The sequence below is a fragment of the Macrobrachium rosenbergii genome, chromosome 20 (assembly GCF_040412425.1).
Source record: "Macrobrachium rosenbergii isolate ZJJX-2024 chromosome 20, ASM4041242v1, whole genome shotgun sequence".
NCBI lineage: Eukaryota > Metazoa > Arthropoda > Malacostraca > Decapoda > Palaemonidae > Macrobrachium > Macrobrachium rosenbergii.
The window spans coordinates 8,225,001-8,240,067 of record NC_089760.1 but is presented as its reverse complement, the minus strand read 5'-3'; the positions used below and the strand labels follow the sequence as shown (position 1 = coordinate 8,240,067).

The following is a 15,067-nucleotide window of genomic DNA, read 5'->3' as shown; positions in this document are numbered from 1 at the left end:
GGTTTTTCATTGTTATTACTATCATTATAATGATAAATTTTCTCATTTTTCATCCGAAACAAGCACAACATTGATCATCTATTTGACATTTTCTCAGAATTACTTTGAATACTGAAGGATTTCAGACAGTTAAATAAATGATAGGGAATTCAGATCATCGTTTGTCTTTTTGTTATAAGATGGTGACTATGGTTATTTTATGGAGAATAAAAGTATTTTGAAAATTGCTACATATTTGTTTATTATGTCTTGAGATAGTAATATTTTTTGCTAAACGAAATAATAAATAGATTACAGTAAGATAACATATATAGTAAGGTTAATAATAATCACAAATGATCACAGTATGCAAATAGAATACTAATGTTATTGTAAGCACACTCCGTCCATCTCAACCGTTCGCTCTAGAAGAGAGAGAGAGAGAGAGAGAGAGAGAGAGAGAGAGAGAGAGAGAGAGAGAGAGAGAGAGAGAGAGAGAGAGAGAGTTTATTATGTCTTGAGATAGCAATATTTTTTGCTAAACGAAATAAATAGATTACAGTAAGATAACATATATAGTAAGGTTAATAATGATCACAGTATGCAAATATAGAATATTAATGTTATTATAAGCGCACTCCGTCCATCTCAACCGTTCGCTCTAGAAGAGAGAGAGAGAGAGAGAGAGAGAGAGAGAGAGAGAGAGAGAGAGAGAGAGAGAGAGAGAGAGAGAGAGAGAGAGAGCGAGCAATCAGAGGCACCTATAAATCAAGGCAGTCGAGAGCCTTGTGGCTATCAAGTGCTAGCAAAGAATAGAAGTCTTCTTGCTGGACAACGACCTTGACTAAACGTTAGTCCAGACTTTGGCTAAGGCAATCTATCGTGAGTCTTACCAGAATATTCCGTGTGAACATCATAAATTTTTAGAATTTCTTCGCCGATATTCGCTTTCAGGCTCCTTGGATAAAAAAAAAAAAAAAAGAGAGAAGTAATACGATCCGCAAAGGAATGGGAGTAGATGTCTCACTCAATCGTCGAAATTAACGGGAAGAGGCAGGCGGATGTTGAGATCCGGGGGTGGGGGCAGGGGGCGGTTGGTGTTCGTGCTTCTTCTCCGGGAGAAATGCAAAGTTTCAAAACAGAGGCATAATTCTTACGGAACACAGAGAGAGAGAGAGAGTGAGAGAGAGAGAGAGAGAGAGAGAGAGAGAGAGAGAGAGAGAGAGATGTGGAACAGAAGAGAAGAAAACAGATATGTTTCGTACTTTGATGGCTATGGGGCAAAGTCTTTGTCCTCTACTGAAAATAAGGTCCTTATTTTCAGATAAGTTTAGTTTATTACTTCTTCTCTCTCTCTCTCTCTCTCTCTCTCTCTCTCTCTCTCTCAATACAAACACGCATGTTCTTGCACCTAAGAAATATTAAAATTAAACACAAATTAAGTAGCCTAGAGGCTACTATGTTACTGGCTACAACAGACATAACTTACATGCTCTCAAGTTTTCTTAGTTACTAAGTAATGGCAGTGAAGTGAACAGTACGCAGCTATCACATACAACTATAAATACTTCAAAAGTAGGCTAAGCCTCATTCCGCGTAGATCCTTTCAGTCATAACTCGTTTATAGATCCAACAGAAGTCAGTTTTATAGACACAACTATGAATATCGGAGGTATCAAAACATTCGTTATTTACGGAAATTTGAAAAAAAATGGTAATTTAGGGGAGAGAGAGAGAGAGAGAGAGAGAGAGAGAGAGAGAGAGAGAGAGAGAGAGAGAGAGAGAGAGAGAGAGAAGATAAAATACATTTTGAATGACATCTGAGTACAACAAAGTAAAACAAAATTTAGGGAGAGAGAGAGAGAGAGAGATAAAATAAAATACATTTTGAATGACATCTGAGTACAACAATGTAAAACAAAATTTAGGGAGAGAGAGAGAAAAAAAAAATTAAATACATTTTGAATAACATCTGAGTACGACAATGTAAAACAATTTCGCCAATGTGTATAGATTACACTCAGTGTCTGAAGTTGCTTTATTCCCTCCTCGCAATTTTCTTTGAACATCATTAGTTTTTTTTTATTGCAGAATGAGTAATTTTACGACGCAGCGCATTCTTTATTTTGTTTTCAGTGGCTGGCAAAAACACCGCTAGCTTCAAAGTAAATACCTGACTTTGTGGGGCCCTAGGGAATGTTCTGTGTGGTATGAATATACATGGGTAGATACTTCAGAATATATACATCTTTAAAGGAGAAAATAAATCTAAAGAATATTCATAAATAATAGTAACAATAACAATATGTTTCCTTGGCCGAAAGGACAGAGACAGATTTCAGGCCTGCGCAATACCAGAAGAGATCATGTTTCAGCTGAAAATAACAAGGCGTGATGAGACTGAGGGTTGCAGTTTCACTGAACTGAGTGCCCAGAAGCTACTTGAGCCACGCCCATCATATTGTGCCTGGAAGTCATCCTTTAATTTTTGGCTCTAACAGCATGATATGATTTTTCATATAGTTTCATCGGTTTAGAAGTCTCTGTTGTTTAAGAACTGGTAATTCAGTGAAACAAAGAAATGTTCGACAGTCAAGACCACTTAAGAGTGAGGGTGGCATCAAACCCCAGTATCGTACGACAAAATCATGAAACATTTATTAGCTTCTCTGATTTCTGGTTCTATTGATTCCCTAATTTTCTAGCTAAGGCCTTGACATTTGGGCCTTTACTGCTATCTGACGACTTTTCAAGATTTATCTGAGGTTTCGTTTTAGGCAGGGGTACTGGACGTTCTGTGGAAGAGTCTGTTACTTGGTTTTTCATCTTGTTATCATCCTGGCCTATGGGCGAGGGGCCAGGACGAAATTTTGGGGGCATAATCGGTCTCTTGGCTGGTGGAGTGGGCGTTGTTTCCTTAATAGCAGAAGGTATTTCTTGGTTTACTCGGTGTCCGTTCGTTTTTAATTTGCTGTCTGACTCCCGTATTTCATTCTTAGGTTTCAGAATTGACTTTGGTGGTTTTGTTTTTTGGCCTTGTGGTGGTGGGGGAGGTGGGGGTGCCGGCCTCATCTCCCGATGCCTCTCTGTTTCTTCGGCGGTTTCATGACCTTTTTGTTTTGTCTGTGTAGGTCCGTCTGCGTTTGAGGTTTTCCCAAAGAGACTCCATCTGTTCTTCTTAGGAGTGTCTGAAATATTATGAATATTGTCATCACTCTTGTGAGGTTTCAGAGCTGCCGATGAAGGTTGCATTGGCCCTTGGCGTTGGATTAACATTGAAGATGTTGCATCAGTGGATATGGATCTGCTAAAAGAACTGCGTAAGTCATCAGGTGGAGGAGTCTCTTGTCTCAGTTGTCGATTTCCAGCTAGGGGATCCACGACAAATCTACTAAGAGGAATAGACTTTTGACTTCCGAAGGCTTTTGGTCGCTGGTTTAGATCTTTACAGGATTGCGATTTCACAGACTTGTTACTAAATCGAGAGAAGGCGCCGATGAGACTTGTCATAGACATCTGTGACGCAATCGGTTGATTAAAGTTGACATCATCATCAGAAACACATCCCGAATCAACTGATACGGACTGATGCTGATATGGTGGCACTCGATCGATACCCTCAACAGACTTATGGTGGCGCACAGGGGAGTTCGACTTCATGACAATCTTTCTGCTTAAATCTGGAGAATTTTTGGGAGTAACCTTCACAACCTCTGTGAATAATCGGTCATCAGCAACACCCCAAGAGTTTGTCATAGACTGTTCTCCCATATTAACCATAACCTGACACACAGTTGAGGCTTCAGCATCGTCTACAACCTGCTGGATTTCCTTCCTATTCATGTCAGTCTTTTTTTTGTGGCCAACAGTTACACACCAGTAGGTAATTTTGGACATAACGGGACAACAGCACGCATTGATGCAAGTAGCACAGCAAGGACAAGTACCTTTCCATGATAAGTAACCACTCTGTTCCCACCAAATACGTATCTTCTCCCAGCTACAGCAAATGAAGGCCACGATGGGAATGATGATTGCCAGTATTATTAGAATTGCGTCAATGAAAATCTCATATCCTGGAAGAGAAGAAATTGATTAAAATTAGAAACTTAGCAAAGTGGTGTATATGCTTTAATCTTAATATCAGTTTGTAAAAAAAAAACCAAGTGGAAAATGATATAGAAACAACAGTCTTAGTACTACTTTTACAAGTTTTTTTTTTTTTTTTTTAAAAATGATTCAGCACAATAAAGGCCTACATTTATACTTTTGATGATACGTTAACAAGTCAGCCCTCAAACGTGGTTTTCATGATTTTCCTTTTGTCTCTACAATTGTGAAAAATTTGAAAAATCATGCTCTTCTAGTTAAATTTTTAATAATTCGTAAGAAAAAAGATTCTCTTCCTTGTAAAACAAATTCTTGAATATTGCTTGAACATCGATCATTTAGTAGGAATGTGAGCCGATGTTACGAAATGAGATTTTTTTTTATGTGTAAATGACAGCGAATTATTTCATGGATATATAAATATCTGGATGTCCTGAACCAATTGGAAACATCTTTCGTATTTACATGTCTAAACAGAGCAAATAAAAGACAGGAATACACCCAGTTAACTGATTATCTGAAGGTTCCAGCCGTGGATGGCTCCAAGGAAAAAAACGTTTGTGACTACATTCATGTTTCAGTTACTGACTCCTGAGCAGAATACCACCACAAGATTAGTTATTTAGTACATCTAACAGGGGTTGATTAACATTACATTGAGCCCTTGCACACTGCACTACTCTGCTCATTCTGGCAATAATTCTTCCATTTCCTTGACGGTAAAGTCCTTCCTTTCCAGTATAGCTTCTGTTGAGCTGCAGCTGCTCTGTACGTGTCTGACTTTCCTCTTACAGCCAGAGACTTCAGAATCATACTAACTTTTCACCAGTCTTTCTTCCAACTAAAACACCTTCATCCAACTTTTCATCTTTTAATACACATACACACACACACACACACACACACACACACACACATATATATATATATATATATATATATATATATATATATATATATATATATATATATATATATATATATATATATATATATATATATACACACACACACACACATACGTAGACTGGAGGAAAGAGTGAAACAAGGAGTTGACCAAGCACTTCCGTGTTTTTCACACTTCCTGAAGAGGTGTGAAAAACACGACAGCCCTTGGTCAACTCCTTAATTCATTCATTTCTCCAGCTCTACGACTGCATAAAATATCGTAATTTTGGCTCACGTTTCTCATCCCAGCAAAATATTTATCTCAACAGTCCCAGCCTTTCTATTTCATTCTCATTCAGCCGATATCGTCATTTCACTTCAGTAAAGGGGAGTTAGCTCAACAGTCCCCTCATTCAACGCTGTTCCAAACCTGTCGTACACACCCTGCTACTTTCCTTGCCTCATCTATATTTCTGTGAATCCGTCCTTCTCTTATGCTACTCTCTTGTTTTATATTTATTCCTCAATATAAATTCAGGTCAACCATTCTCTTTCTCCGCGGTAATTATTGCATCTGCTGCTCCTTCTTCCTAGCTTCCGTTTACACCCATAACATTACTTATGCAAATGTTTACCCTCAACTTCATATTCTTGCAAAACTTTCAAACTTTTTAACTAGTTTCTGCGGTTCATCAAAGCTATGAATAATCAGTACTGAACCACTTACACGTACTTCAGTTTTATCATTAAAACTTTTAATTGCTCCCATCAAATTACCTTTGCATCGATATCAACTCCATTCAGATTGCGTTGTTATTAGCTCTACCAAAATAAATTTTTAGGTCCATGTATTCCACACATACCTTTTTCAGCTTTCTCTCATACTTACCAAACAACTTTATAAAATAAACAAGATGTCTTCAATTTACAAGCCCTCTTCTCTGGAAACCCATAATGCTCTTTACCTTTAAGTCTTTCAGTGTTCTGTCATTATGAAAATTAAAATCCTACCACACGACATCGCGGTAAACTTAGTAATAATATTCCATATAATACTTGAATTCATTCATAACCTTCCCGTGTACCGAGGAAAAATTATGTCTCCTATGAAATTCATTTGGAACATTACCTCTGTCTAGACATCCCTTACACACCCTGGCCAGCAAATCAATCATCCTTTCGCAACCTTACTGCCAGAACTCACTTGTAATGCTGTCACCTCCTGTTACCTTTCCAGCTTTCAAAACTGCTCTCTTTGAGAACTTAATAGTTACTTCTCCCAACAATCTGGGCTTTACTTGAACTTCAACTACTTGTGCATCATCTCTTATTCCAAAATTTTTGTGCAAACAGTTCATCTCTATAGCTTGAACATTTTTTCCTTTTATTTGCATCTAAAATACTGTACTTTATTTGTATTGGGGAGAGTTCATTTGAAAATCGCTTTATTCATTACAACATTAAGCATTTATATATATATATATATATATATATATATATATATATATATATATATATATATATATATATATATATATATATATATATATATATATATATGTATGTATATATACACTTGCATATGTATACGGTATATATATATATATATATATATATATATATATATATATATATATATATATATATATATATATATACACACATATATATTATAATGAACATAATAATCACATCACTTACCTCTGGAACTTATGTAGTTGCTATCATAGGATCCCCCATGACCTCTGTTGACACAGTCTGGAGGAGCAAATCCAGGGTCACAGTGGCAGTTTCCTCTACTGTTGCAGATTCCTCGACCACTGCAGTTCATTGGACATACCGATACCCCGTTAGGATGTGCAATATCGATGCATTGCTGGTTGATGCACATTGCCTCCTGTTAGTATATACAGTTTTAGTTCCTGAATTCAATGAGTTTTGCATGACTTGCAATAGGTTTCATCATAAAAAAACATTATATCATTTTTCACATACAACGTGACATTTTTTATATTCACAAATATTTTTAACTATAAATGTCGTTTAATATCCAATTTTCTGTGCCTCGGGGATAACTTACTACCATGGGAATTATAAATGGTAAGTGCTTCGTCACCAGTGGTATTCGAACTGCCATCTGGTTTGGAAAACCATGATACAGTGACTTTTGACTGTTGAATTATCAGGAGAGGTATAAGATGACATCAACTCTGCTCTATGTATGCCTGTTAAATTTAGGTTTCTCTTGTTAGAAATGACATCAGTCCATCTCCAACATAGCTGAATGATCGTGAAATGACTTTACCAGAGCTACTATACTGTCCATCATCAGGGACTCATTGGGTTCTGCTATGAAAAATTCATCTGAAATATTGATAAAAGATCCACTAATTCCCAATAATTTTAACTTGAAGATAAATGCTCCAAGATTCAAACAGCTAAAGGCTGATCTAAATCGAGATCGACCATGTGTGCCTCAACATCTCATCAAGAGCACTCTGCAAGACAGTAGATATTGACAAGAGTGCATCACAGGTACCAAAGCCTTTATGTAACCAAAACTTTAATGCTGGTAGCAATTCATTATCTTCAACAAACCTTCAAAGAAATCGGCCTATATTCAGAATGTCACGATGACGGACTTGGTCCCTTAGGTAATACAGCAATGTTTTCCTTCCTTCAACCATAAGGAAAACTTGGAAGCCCAACTAATCTTCTGAAAAGGGTAGTAGTCTTAGAGCAATGAAATCAGCTGTCCTTTCAAGAAAAAGACGGGAAAAGTCCTGTTAGGGTCTAAGCCTCCATAATTGTCAAGACCTAGAAGCAAAGTTTTGACTTCTCTACACCTGAAGCCATTAAACACAGCTGAGGGTCTGGAAAGCAGGGCTCAAGCAACACCATGGACTCACTTCACTATTTGCTAACAAAGATTTGAGCCAAAAGTTCTACCTTCTGTTTAGGGCTATATACAGCGATTCCATCAGCTCCTACAAGTGGATGCATGCTTGGATCAACTCCATAGACTTGAGGGTAGACCACCTCTTATGGTCATCAGCACTGGAGAGCATGATCTCCTTCATGCCCTCGTTATAAGCTCTTTCAGCTCTCTCATAGACAACCTGAGCCTGACCTCTAAGCTCAGTGAAATTATGCCACACAAAGTCCAGCCGATTGTTCATCCATAAATAATAAGCTACTTGTTTTTCTTGACAGGCAAGCTTACTTGCAGCATTAAACTAAAACTTGAGGATTTTTGTGGAGATTCTCCTCTCAGTAATAGTTTTGAGGTGAGCATTTGAACACTTAGTGATGTTAGGACTTCTATAATCTATAAATATTCCTCCACCTGAGCTCAATAAGATCCTGGTGAATACCATACCATTTACCCTGGGATTTCAAGTACACCTGTCTTGAAAAGCTAACAGGAACAATCTGACCCATCTCAACATTAACCTTAATCAAACAATGATCGGGTGAACCCACTGGCAAACCTGATCCACAAAATACAGTCCCCTGTAACATCTGAGAATACAGGGTCACAGGTTCATTTAATAACTGCTCACAAAACCAGAAATAGTGGGGAAAGCTAGAGCACCAACACCTTGGTTATCTGTGGCAATAACTGAGCTCAGCCTTTCAGTGTGATGAGCACTGTAATCACCAACGAAGATGAAACAAGCGTTGGAGTCAGCTTCCTGAACTGCTGCCATTTTGGTAAGCAAATAGCCATAGAGTCATCCACATCTGGCTTCCTATAACTAGAAAAACAGAAAGCTTCATTAGTCTTCCAGAATCTCACCACTTGTGTTTCATGACATCCACATTGATGCAAGTGGCCTATGAGATGCAGAGAAACTCTAATATACAGAGCCATTCCACAGGCCCATGGAGTGTCATTACGCTGGAGTAAAATGGGCTTATACCCTGGAATCAGCAGTTCTGAAACACGTTGAAGGTAGATTACAGTTTCGTATGCTGGGCCGCCTAACTCATTCTTCCCGACCCGAGATCCCTCCGCCAAGGTAAGTAGTTCTACCTAAACAGCTGACGACCAACGACCCGAAATGGGTCAACCACCCGACCCGACATGCCCGAGACCTACCTTTTTGTTTCCTCAGTCTCTTCCGGGTTCAAGCCTTGCAAACATGGCTGTTACGTATCCAACCCACAGAATTTGCATCTAAGAATCCAGTGACCCTCATGGACTTAGGGAGACCATGAAAGAGTTCGTTGCTCGTTTACTTAATGAAAAGTGGAAACTTGGCGATTTCATGGACTTGTGCAAAGCATGAAAGGCACCGTCGTCCTGATCAAGCATGGCCAAAGCTTCATTTGGCGAAAAACCTCCAACGATGTCGGAAAATTACATCCATCCGGTCTGGCTCTTTCTTTTCGGGTTCCCACCTTTCTTTCAAAAGCATTTTGGTGCTGATTCACAGCTGGATCCATGAACTTCCCCAGAAATATGTCCGGATGACTTTGGATATTGGGTCTCCCAATACCTTAGTAGACTGGTTTAATTTCTGCCGGGAAGTTTGTATCGATATTTTGATTCAGGACAACCGGAAAATCGGGGGGCCAGGACACATCGTGGAAATTGACGAATCCAAATTTGGAAAGAGGAAATTCAACAAAGGCAGACGTGTCGAAGGTTGTTGGTTCTGGATTGAAAAACAAAAGAAACATTCTTTCAAGTTGTAAGACCGATCCGCAGAAACATTACTCCAATTTTAATTGAAAACATACACCCAGAATCAACGGTAATTTCAGATTGTTGGAAATCATAAACACTTTAAATCACCATTTCAAAACACACCTTAACATCAATCACACATTACATTTTGTTGATCCCGACGATACAAGCATACACACAAACACAATAGAATCCACATGGCGGGTGTTGAATGTTTTGCCTGAACACCGTAAAAACCATGTATAATTCATATTTTTCTATGTATTGTATTAAAAACGTTACTTAACTAAACTTTAAAGCTTTTCTGGAATTAATTAAACGTGCATATCCCTTGAATAGAGCCGTTTCAACACCCGCCAAAATGCGGTCTAATGTTCCCGAAACACAACAATCACGGGACGCAGCCATCCAAACGGATTGGTCAATTACACGAGGTCCTGTTCCCCCAGTTCCAGTTGTCCAGATCCAGGAAAGCCAGTGCCCCTTTTAAAAACGAAGAAAAATGGAGCCACCGAAACCGGCCAGTACGGATTTCTCAGACGATTCCGCTTTCAGTGAGGTTGTGCAATTTCGAATAGTTATATATTTACAATTTCACGGCCCATCTCCCAGGGCGAAGCCCCTGGAGCTAGGTATGGACACGCCGTCCTGTGTTAGGTTAGGTTGGTTTCGTTAGTTTTGGTGGCGACCAGGTCGGGGGGTCCAGGGGGGGAAGCCCCCGGCCAGGTAAAGGGCAGACCTAGGTTCGGTTAGGTCAGTTTTCAGAATGGCCATCTTGTTGTAAATCCGGTACCACTGCCACCTGGTGGTGGGTCTCACAGGAAATCGGCAGCCGAAACCCACAGCATACGAAAATGTAAACCTACGTTGAAAATCAGACAAGTTTATGAGAGGATGTCAAAATTAGCAGGGGCAACATCCAAGTCCTTTTTGTTTTCATACAATCCACAGATGCTGTTATGTAAAACACAGCATTTCCATGATCAATTCTGTAGACCATGAATAAGTTCAATCTTACCAAAAGGAAGAAACATCATGTAACACAAGCATAAGGGAATATTTGCAGACTTAACAAAAACAATAACAGGAACAAAATATAAATGTAAAATAGATATTGAGAAGTGCATGCCCATAAAAAGACCAAATTATTGAAGGAATGAAATTGGTCAATTGGGAGGAATAGCACAACCAATTAGGACAAATACTTCTCTAGATCTGCCAGAAACCGAAGGAAAGACAATAGTATAGTGGTGGTTAAAAAAAAATTAATTCATGTGTAAAGATAAAGAAAAAGAAATGCTAAGGGCAAGGCATCTCCTTGCTAAACCACCAGGCATCCTTGCTCTAGTAAGCCTGCTCTGAACAGCATTTGAAAAACAGTAGGAAAGGGGACTGACAGAAAACTGTGCTTGACTGTACCCCCAAACAAGAGAACTCCAATCTAAGGCAGTGGAATTCCCCATACAAAGGCTATGGCACCGCCCAAGAATGAAGGACGTTGGTTTATTTCAGAGTGGCTTTCCCCTAGAAGAGAAGCCTACCAGGCTAGTGAGTCTCTTTTAAACAACTAGAAAAGCAGATCGAAAAGGGTAGGAAGTGTAGGGCTTTCAGTGTTGTCAACAGTAAAAGATATGCAATGAATATCCCAGACTATTCTGAGCTAGTATGGACACAGAAAAAGTTTGTGACCAGAGAGGGACCCAGCAACAGACTGTGCTGGCCAGCTTTAGAATGGACCAAAATCTATATAGTGGTAGTATCCCACAGGCGGCTGTTTGCCACCGGCCAACCTACTGACTTAAATTAATAAGTAATTCACCTTACTTTGGGATTAACTTGCACCCAAGAGCATTGTAATTGATAAGTGTTTCATCACCAGTGGGGTTCGAACTGTTGCCCTCTTTGGAAAAAAAACAATGTAAAATAACCTTTGACCACTGAGCCACTAAGATAGGGTTTCATGAGAATCAGATGTAGCTGGAAAGTTGTAGGAAAAGTTGCAGGTCAATATCCATAAGTCTCTGAATATCTTAGTTTTTATCAGATTGCAGGAGAATGGTTGGGATTGGAAGGAACATCTACGCTATTATCAGAGAACAACAGTAGATAGGTAGATCATTAAATGGGTGTGGACGGATGTATGCTGAGGTGTTTAGGAAGAGGGATAGAAAAACAGTAAGAGATGGGAATACTAACACATCTTCCAAAGTAATAGGAAGAAAAGAAGGTCATTATAGAATAATCCTGAGTTAGTTTAACTATAAATTCAAAGCTGATTAGACTTCAAAATTATCAGGAATCTCATTCAAGGAATCTTAAAACTGAAGGCGTCTGAACTTACTCAGTTACACCAGGCATTCATCAGCACTTCAGGTTAGGCTAACCTATTATACTTAGAGTAAGCATGAGATAACAAGCACTATAGTTATGCAAAACATTTATGTCTAAGGGCATAGGCTAAATGAGCTAAAAAGGCTATATATAATGTCATAAATCAGTTATACAGGATATGTCAAGAAAATATCAGATTTTTCGAATTCTAAGAAAAATAGATAAATCTATCTTAGACCGGTTATATATTTTCTTGAACTTAATCGCTTATTGAATCCCCGTACTGCCTTAAGAAACCCACATTTACCAAATAAGCAAGACCGTAAGAGAAACAGCCCAAGAAAATAACGTGAATGAATTCGATAAGGCTGATTGATAAAAAAAAAAAAAAGTGTTCTTAAGAGTAAACGGCGTTCTGTGTAGTACACCTATAAGCTCAAAAGCAGCAAGCAAATAAGAAAGGCTTTATCTTTCTAAATAGAGGAAACAGACAGATTTTAAATTAGTTGTGATAAAAGTCACTACTTGCCCCATTTCTTCCGCAAGGAGTTCCATCTGGTGAGAGCCAAAAGTTTTCTGGTAAACTCTGATCTCCAGTGATATGTTTGCAGGTTTGTGATCCGAAAAAATGTGTACTCCAGGCTACTTTTCCTTTGACCTGTGGCTTTATATCATTAGCTACATTGCAGTGCAAAGTACCGCAGGATAAGGATCTGTATGAAGAAGAAATGAAACTGATTATTTACATAGCGTAGAATAAGTGAATGATACAGGAAAGCTTACACCTTTAATGTTTGATATACTCTTTTTATTCACATCATCTACACACTGATTTTCTTATGAAACTATTGTTTTATTTCATAATTGTTTAACTGAAATTCAAAGTATCAGATTTATGTTTTCTTTACAAATTAATGCAATAGCATCTATTATTTAGCTCATTTTCATGGCGTAGATTGAACCACAAACTTTTTACATTATGAGAAGCAAATCATTAATACTCTACGTTGTTAGGATAATATTCCATTGGAGGTTTTCACTGTATACCACTTTGACATGGTTGTGGTGTCCCGTAGGATAGGATTCGTAAGGTGATAGGTATAAGAGGATGGCATCATTTTAATGTGCAGTAAAAGTGAGGAAAAAACAATACTGAAAATACGACTGGTGTCGGGGCATGGGGAACAAATTGAACGTTAACTGAAAGGAGAATTTTATGAATATCATTGCAGATAAAGCAGTAGGAGATTTCTTTAGGTTTAATATTAACTTTTCCAACATTCAATCCCAGAATCTCTTAGTAGTTAATAATGTGTCAACTTCTGCAATATTCAAATCGTTATGTTGTCCTTCAGTTGTTGTGGTTTGGTGTTTTAAGCACATCTTAGTAAAGTACAAGCATTCTGCTTTATAATGAGACTGCAGTGTGTACCTTAAAAGTAAAAGTAACTAGAAATCATTATGCAATGTTGTTCTCATGTCCCTGCTATTTGTTTTTACTGGACAACGTAATGTCGAACGCCAGACTACACAAAGGAACTTGAGGCTGTCACATATCAATTAGGATTTATTATAAAGAACTTCATGTTGCCTCTGTAATACCAATTTTCGTTAACTTTCAATACCTTTAGTTTTTAAAAGTAATTTAGTTTGTAAAAGTATTTTTTCTTATGGGTGTTAGAGTGGGCCATTGGAAAATGATCCTTCGTCTCTGAGGTAATATAAACATTTTGGAAAAAATGAGGTAGTGTAACTAATGCAGCTGAGTTGAGGCTGAACTTTGATATTTTCATGCTATAGTTTTTACGTTCTGCCTCCCTTTTGATAGACTTAGTAATCTTCATAACGAGAAATAACATCGTGTTTTATCCGTTGATAATTCTTAGAGAAACTCTAGAATGGGTAACAAGAAGCACCGTTTTTTCTGATTATTCTTGAAAAGTCTTCATTTCTTCCCTAAAGGTATCACTGTATGGTTTTTTTCTGGCAGATTGCAACTGTTTCCAAGTAGGTCTCACTTGGTCCATCCTAGTTTCTGACAAATTAATTCCAGCAACTTCTCCAGATAAATATATTGTTAGTTCCGTGTGAACCCTTCGAATGAATTAGCCTGCAGAGATGCTGAATATATTTTTAGCTAACGTAACCCAAAGATTTGGAATGATAGTAGCAAGAGAAACAGAAATTGTCTAGAAGGCTGTGTTTTACCTTAGACACGGAGTCTCAGCACGCCTTGTAGGAGATATTGATAAGATATTTCACATTTGCGTAAACCTTTTTAGTATTTGGGTCATTCAAATTTATCTTTTAAAGATAAGATAGTTCATATGTTGAACCAGCTTCTTCACAATTATGTGTTTTGAATCAAAGACATCAGTTATTTCCTTCAACTCAGATTCTAAATTACTATGTTAAGTCTTATCATCTCTATTTAGAATATTGTTCCCATAGCTCGGTTACTTATTCCATTGTCTAAATCTGTATCTGGAACAAAATCTAAGCAATTGTTATAATGAATGATTCTTCTTTTTGCCTTACAACAAATACTTCTTTAACATATACTTCTTCTGACGGCTATTAGGAGTCCTTGCTGCACCTTTTTTTTTTTATTTTCTCCTCTCCTATAACCCCTCTCTTATTATTTCATCCCGTTTTCCAGGACGAGGGGGGTACAGGTATGGGTGGCCAGATATCTCAGAACTTAAAGGTTTACAGGACATTTTTTTTTTCCAACATAGAACAAAACTTTTGAGGGAAAGCGCTTGAGACACTCTATAAATAAGAGTAAGTAAGTATACCTTGGTTTTACCAGACCACTGAGCTGATTAACAGCTCTCCTAGGGCTGGCCCGAAGGATTAGACTTATTTTACGTGGCTAAGAACCAATTGGTTACTTAGCAACGGGAAATAACCACTGAAAATGAAAAAGGATTTGAACAAAAGAAAGTGAAATAGCAAAAACAAATACTTATACTTACGCCTTAGGACACTTCCTGAAGGTGTTTCGACTCTCGTCTGTCCAACCACAATTTCCGTCACGGGTGCCTTTTTCATTTATGTCTAGGC

The 15,067-nt window shown here is 37.9% G+C and overlaps 1 protein-coding gene across 1 annotated transcript in view; it reads right to left on the bottom strand.

The window, feature by feature from the left end:
* Positions 1 to 215: 215 nt before the first annotated feature.
* Positions 216 to 15,067, bottom strand: part of LOC136849035 (disintegrin and metalloproteinase domain-containing protein 33-like) — a 41,789-nt gene continuing 26,937 nt past the window's right edge. The window contains exons 14-17 of the mRNA XM_067121926.1: positions 14,980 to 15,067; positions 12,531 to 12,714; positions 6,679 to 6,874; positions 216 to 4,055 (exon numbers count right to left, since the gene is read on the bottom strand). The exon at positions 14,980 to 15,067 is cut by the window's right edge and continues 88 nt beyond it. Coding sequence (XP_066978027.1) covers positions 2,662 to 4,055; positions 6,679 to 6,874; positions 12,531 to 12,714; positions 14,980 to 15,067 — 1,862 coding nt within the window. The 3' untranslated portion in view covers positions 216 to 2,661. The remainder of the gene's footprint in view (positions 4,056 to 6,678; positions 6,875 to 12,530; positions 12,715 to 14,979) is intronic.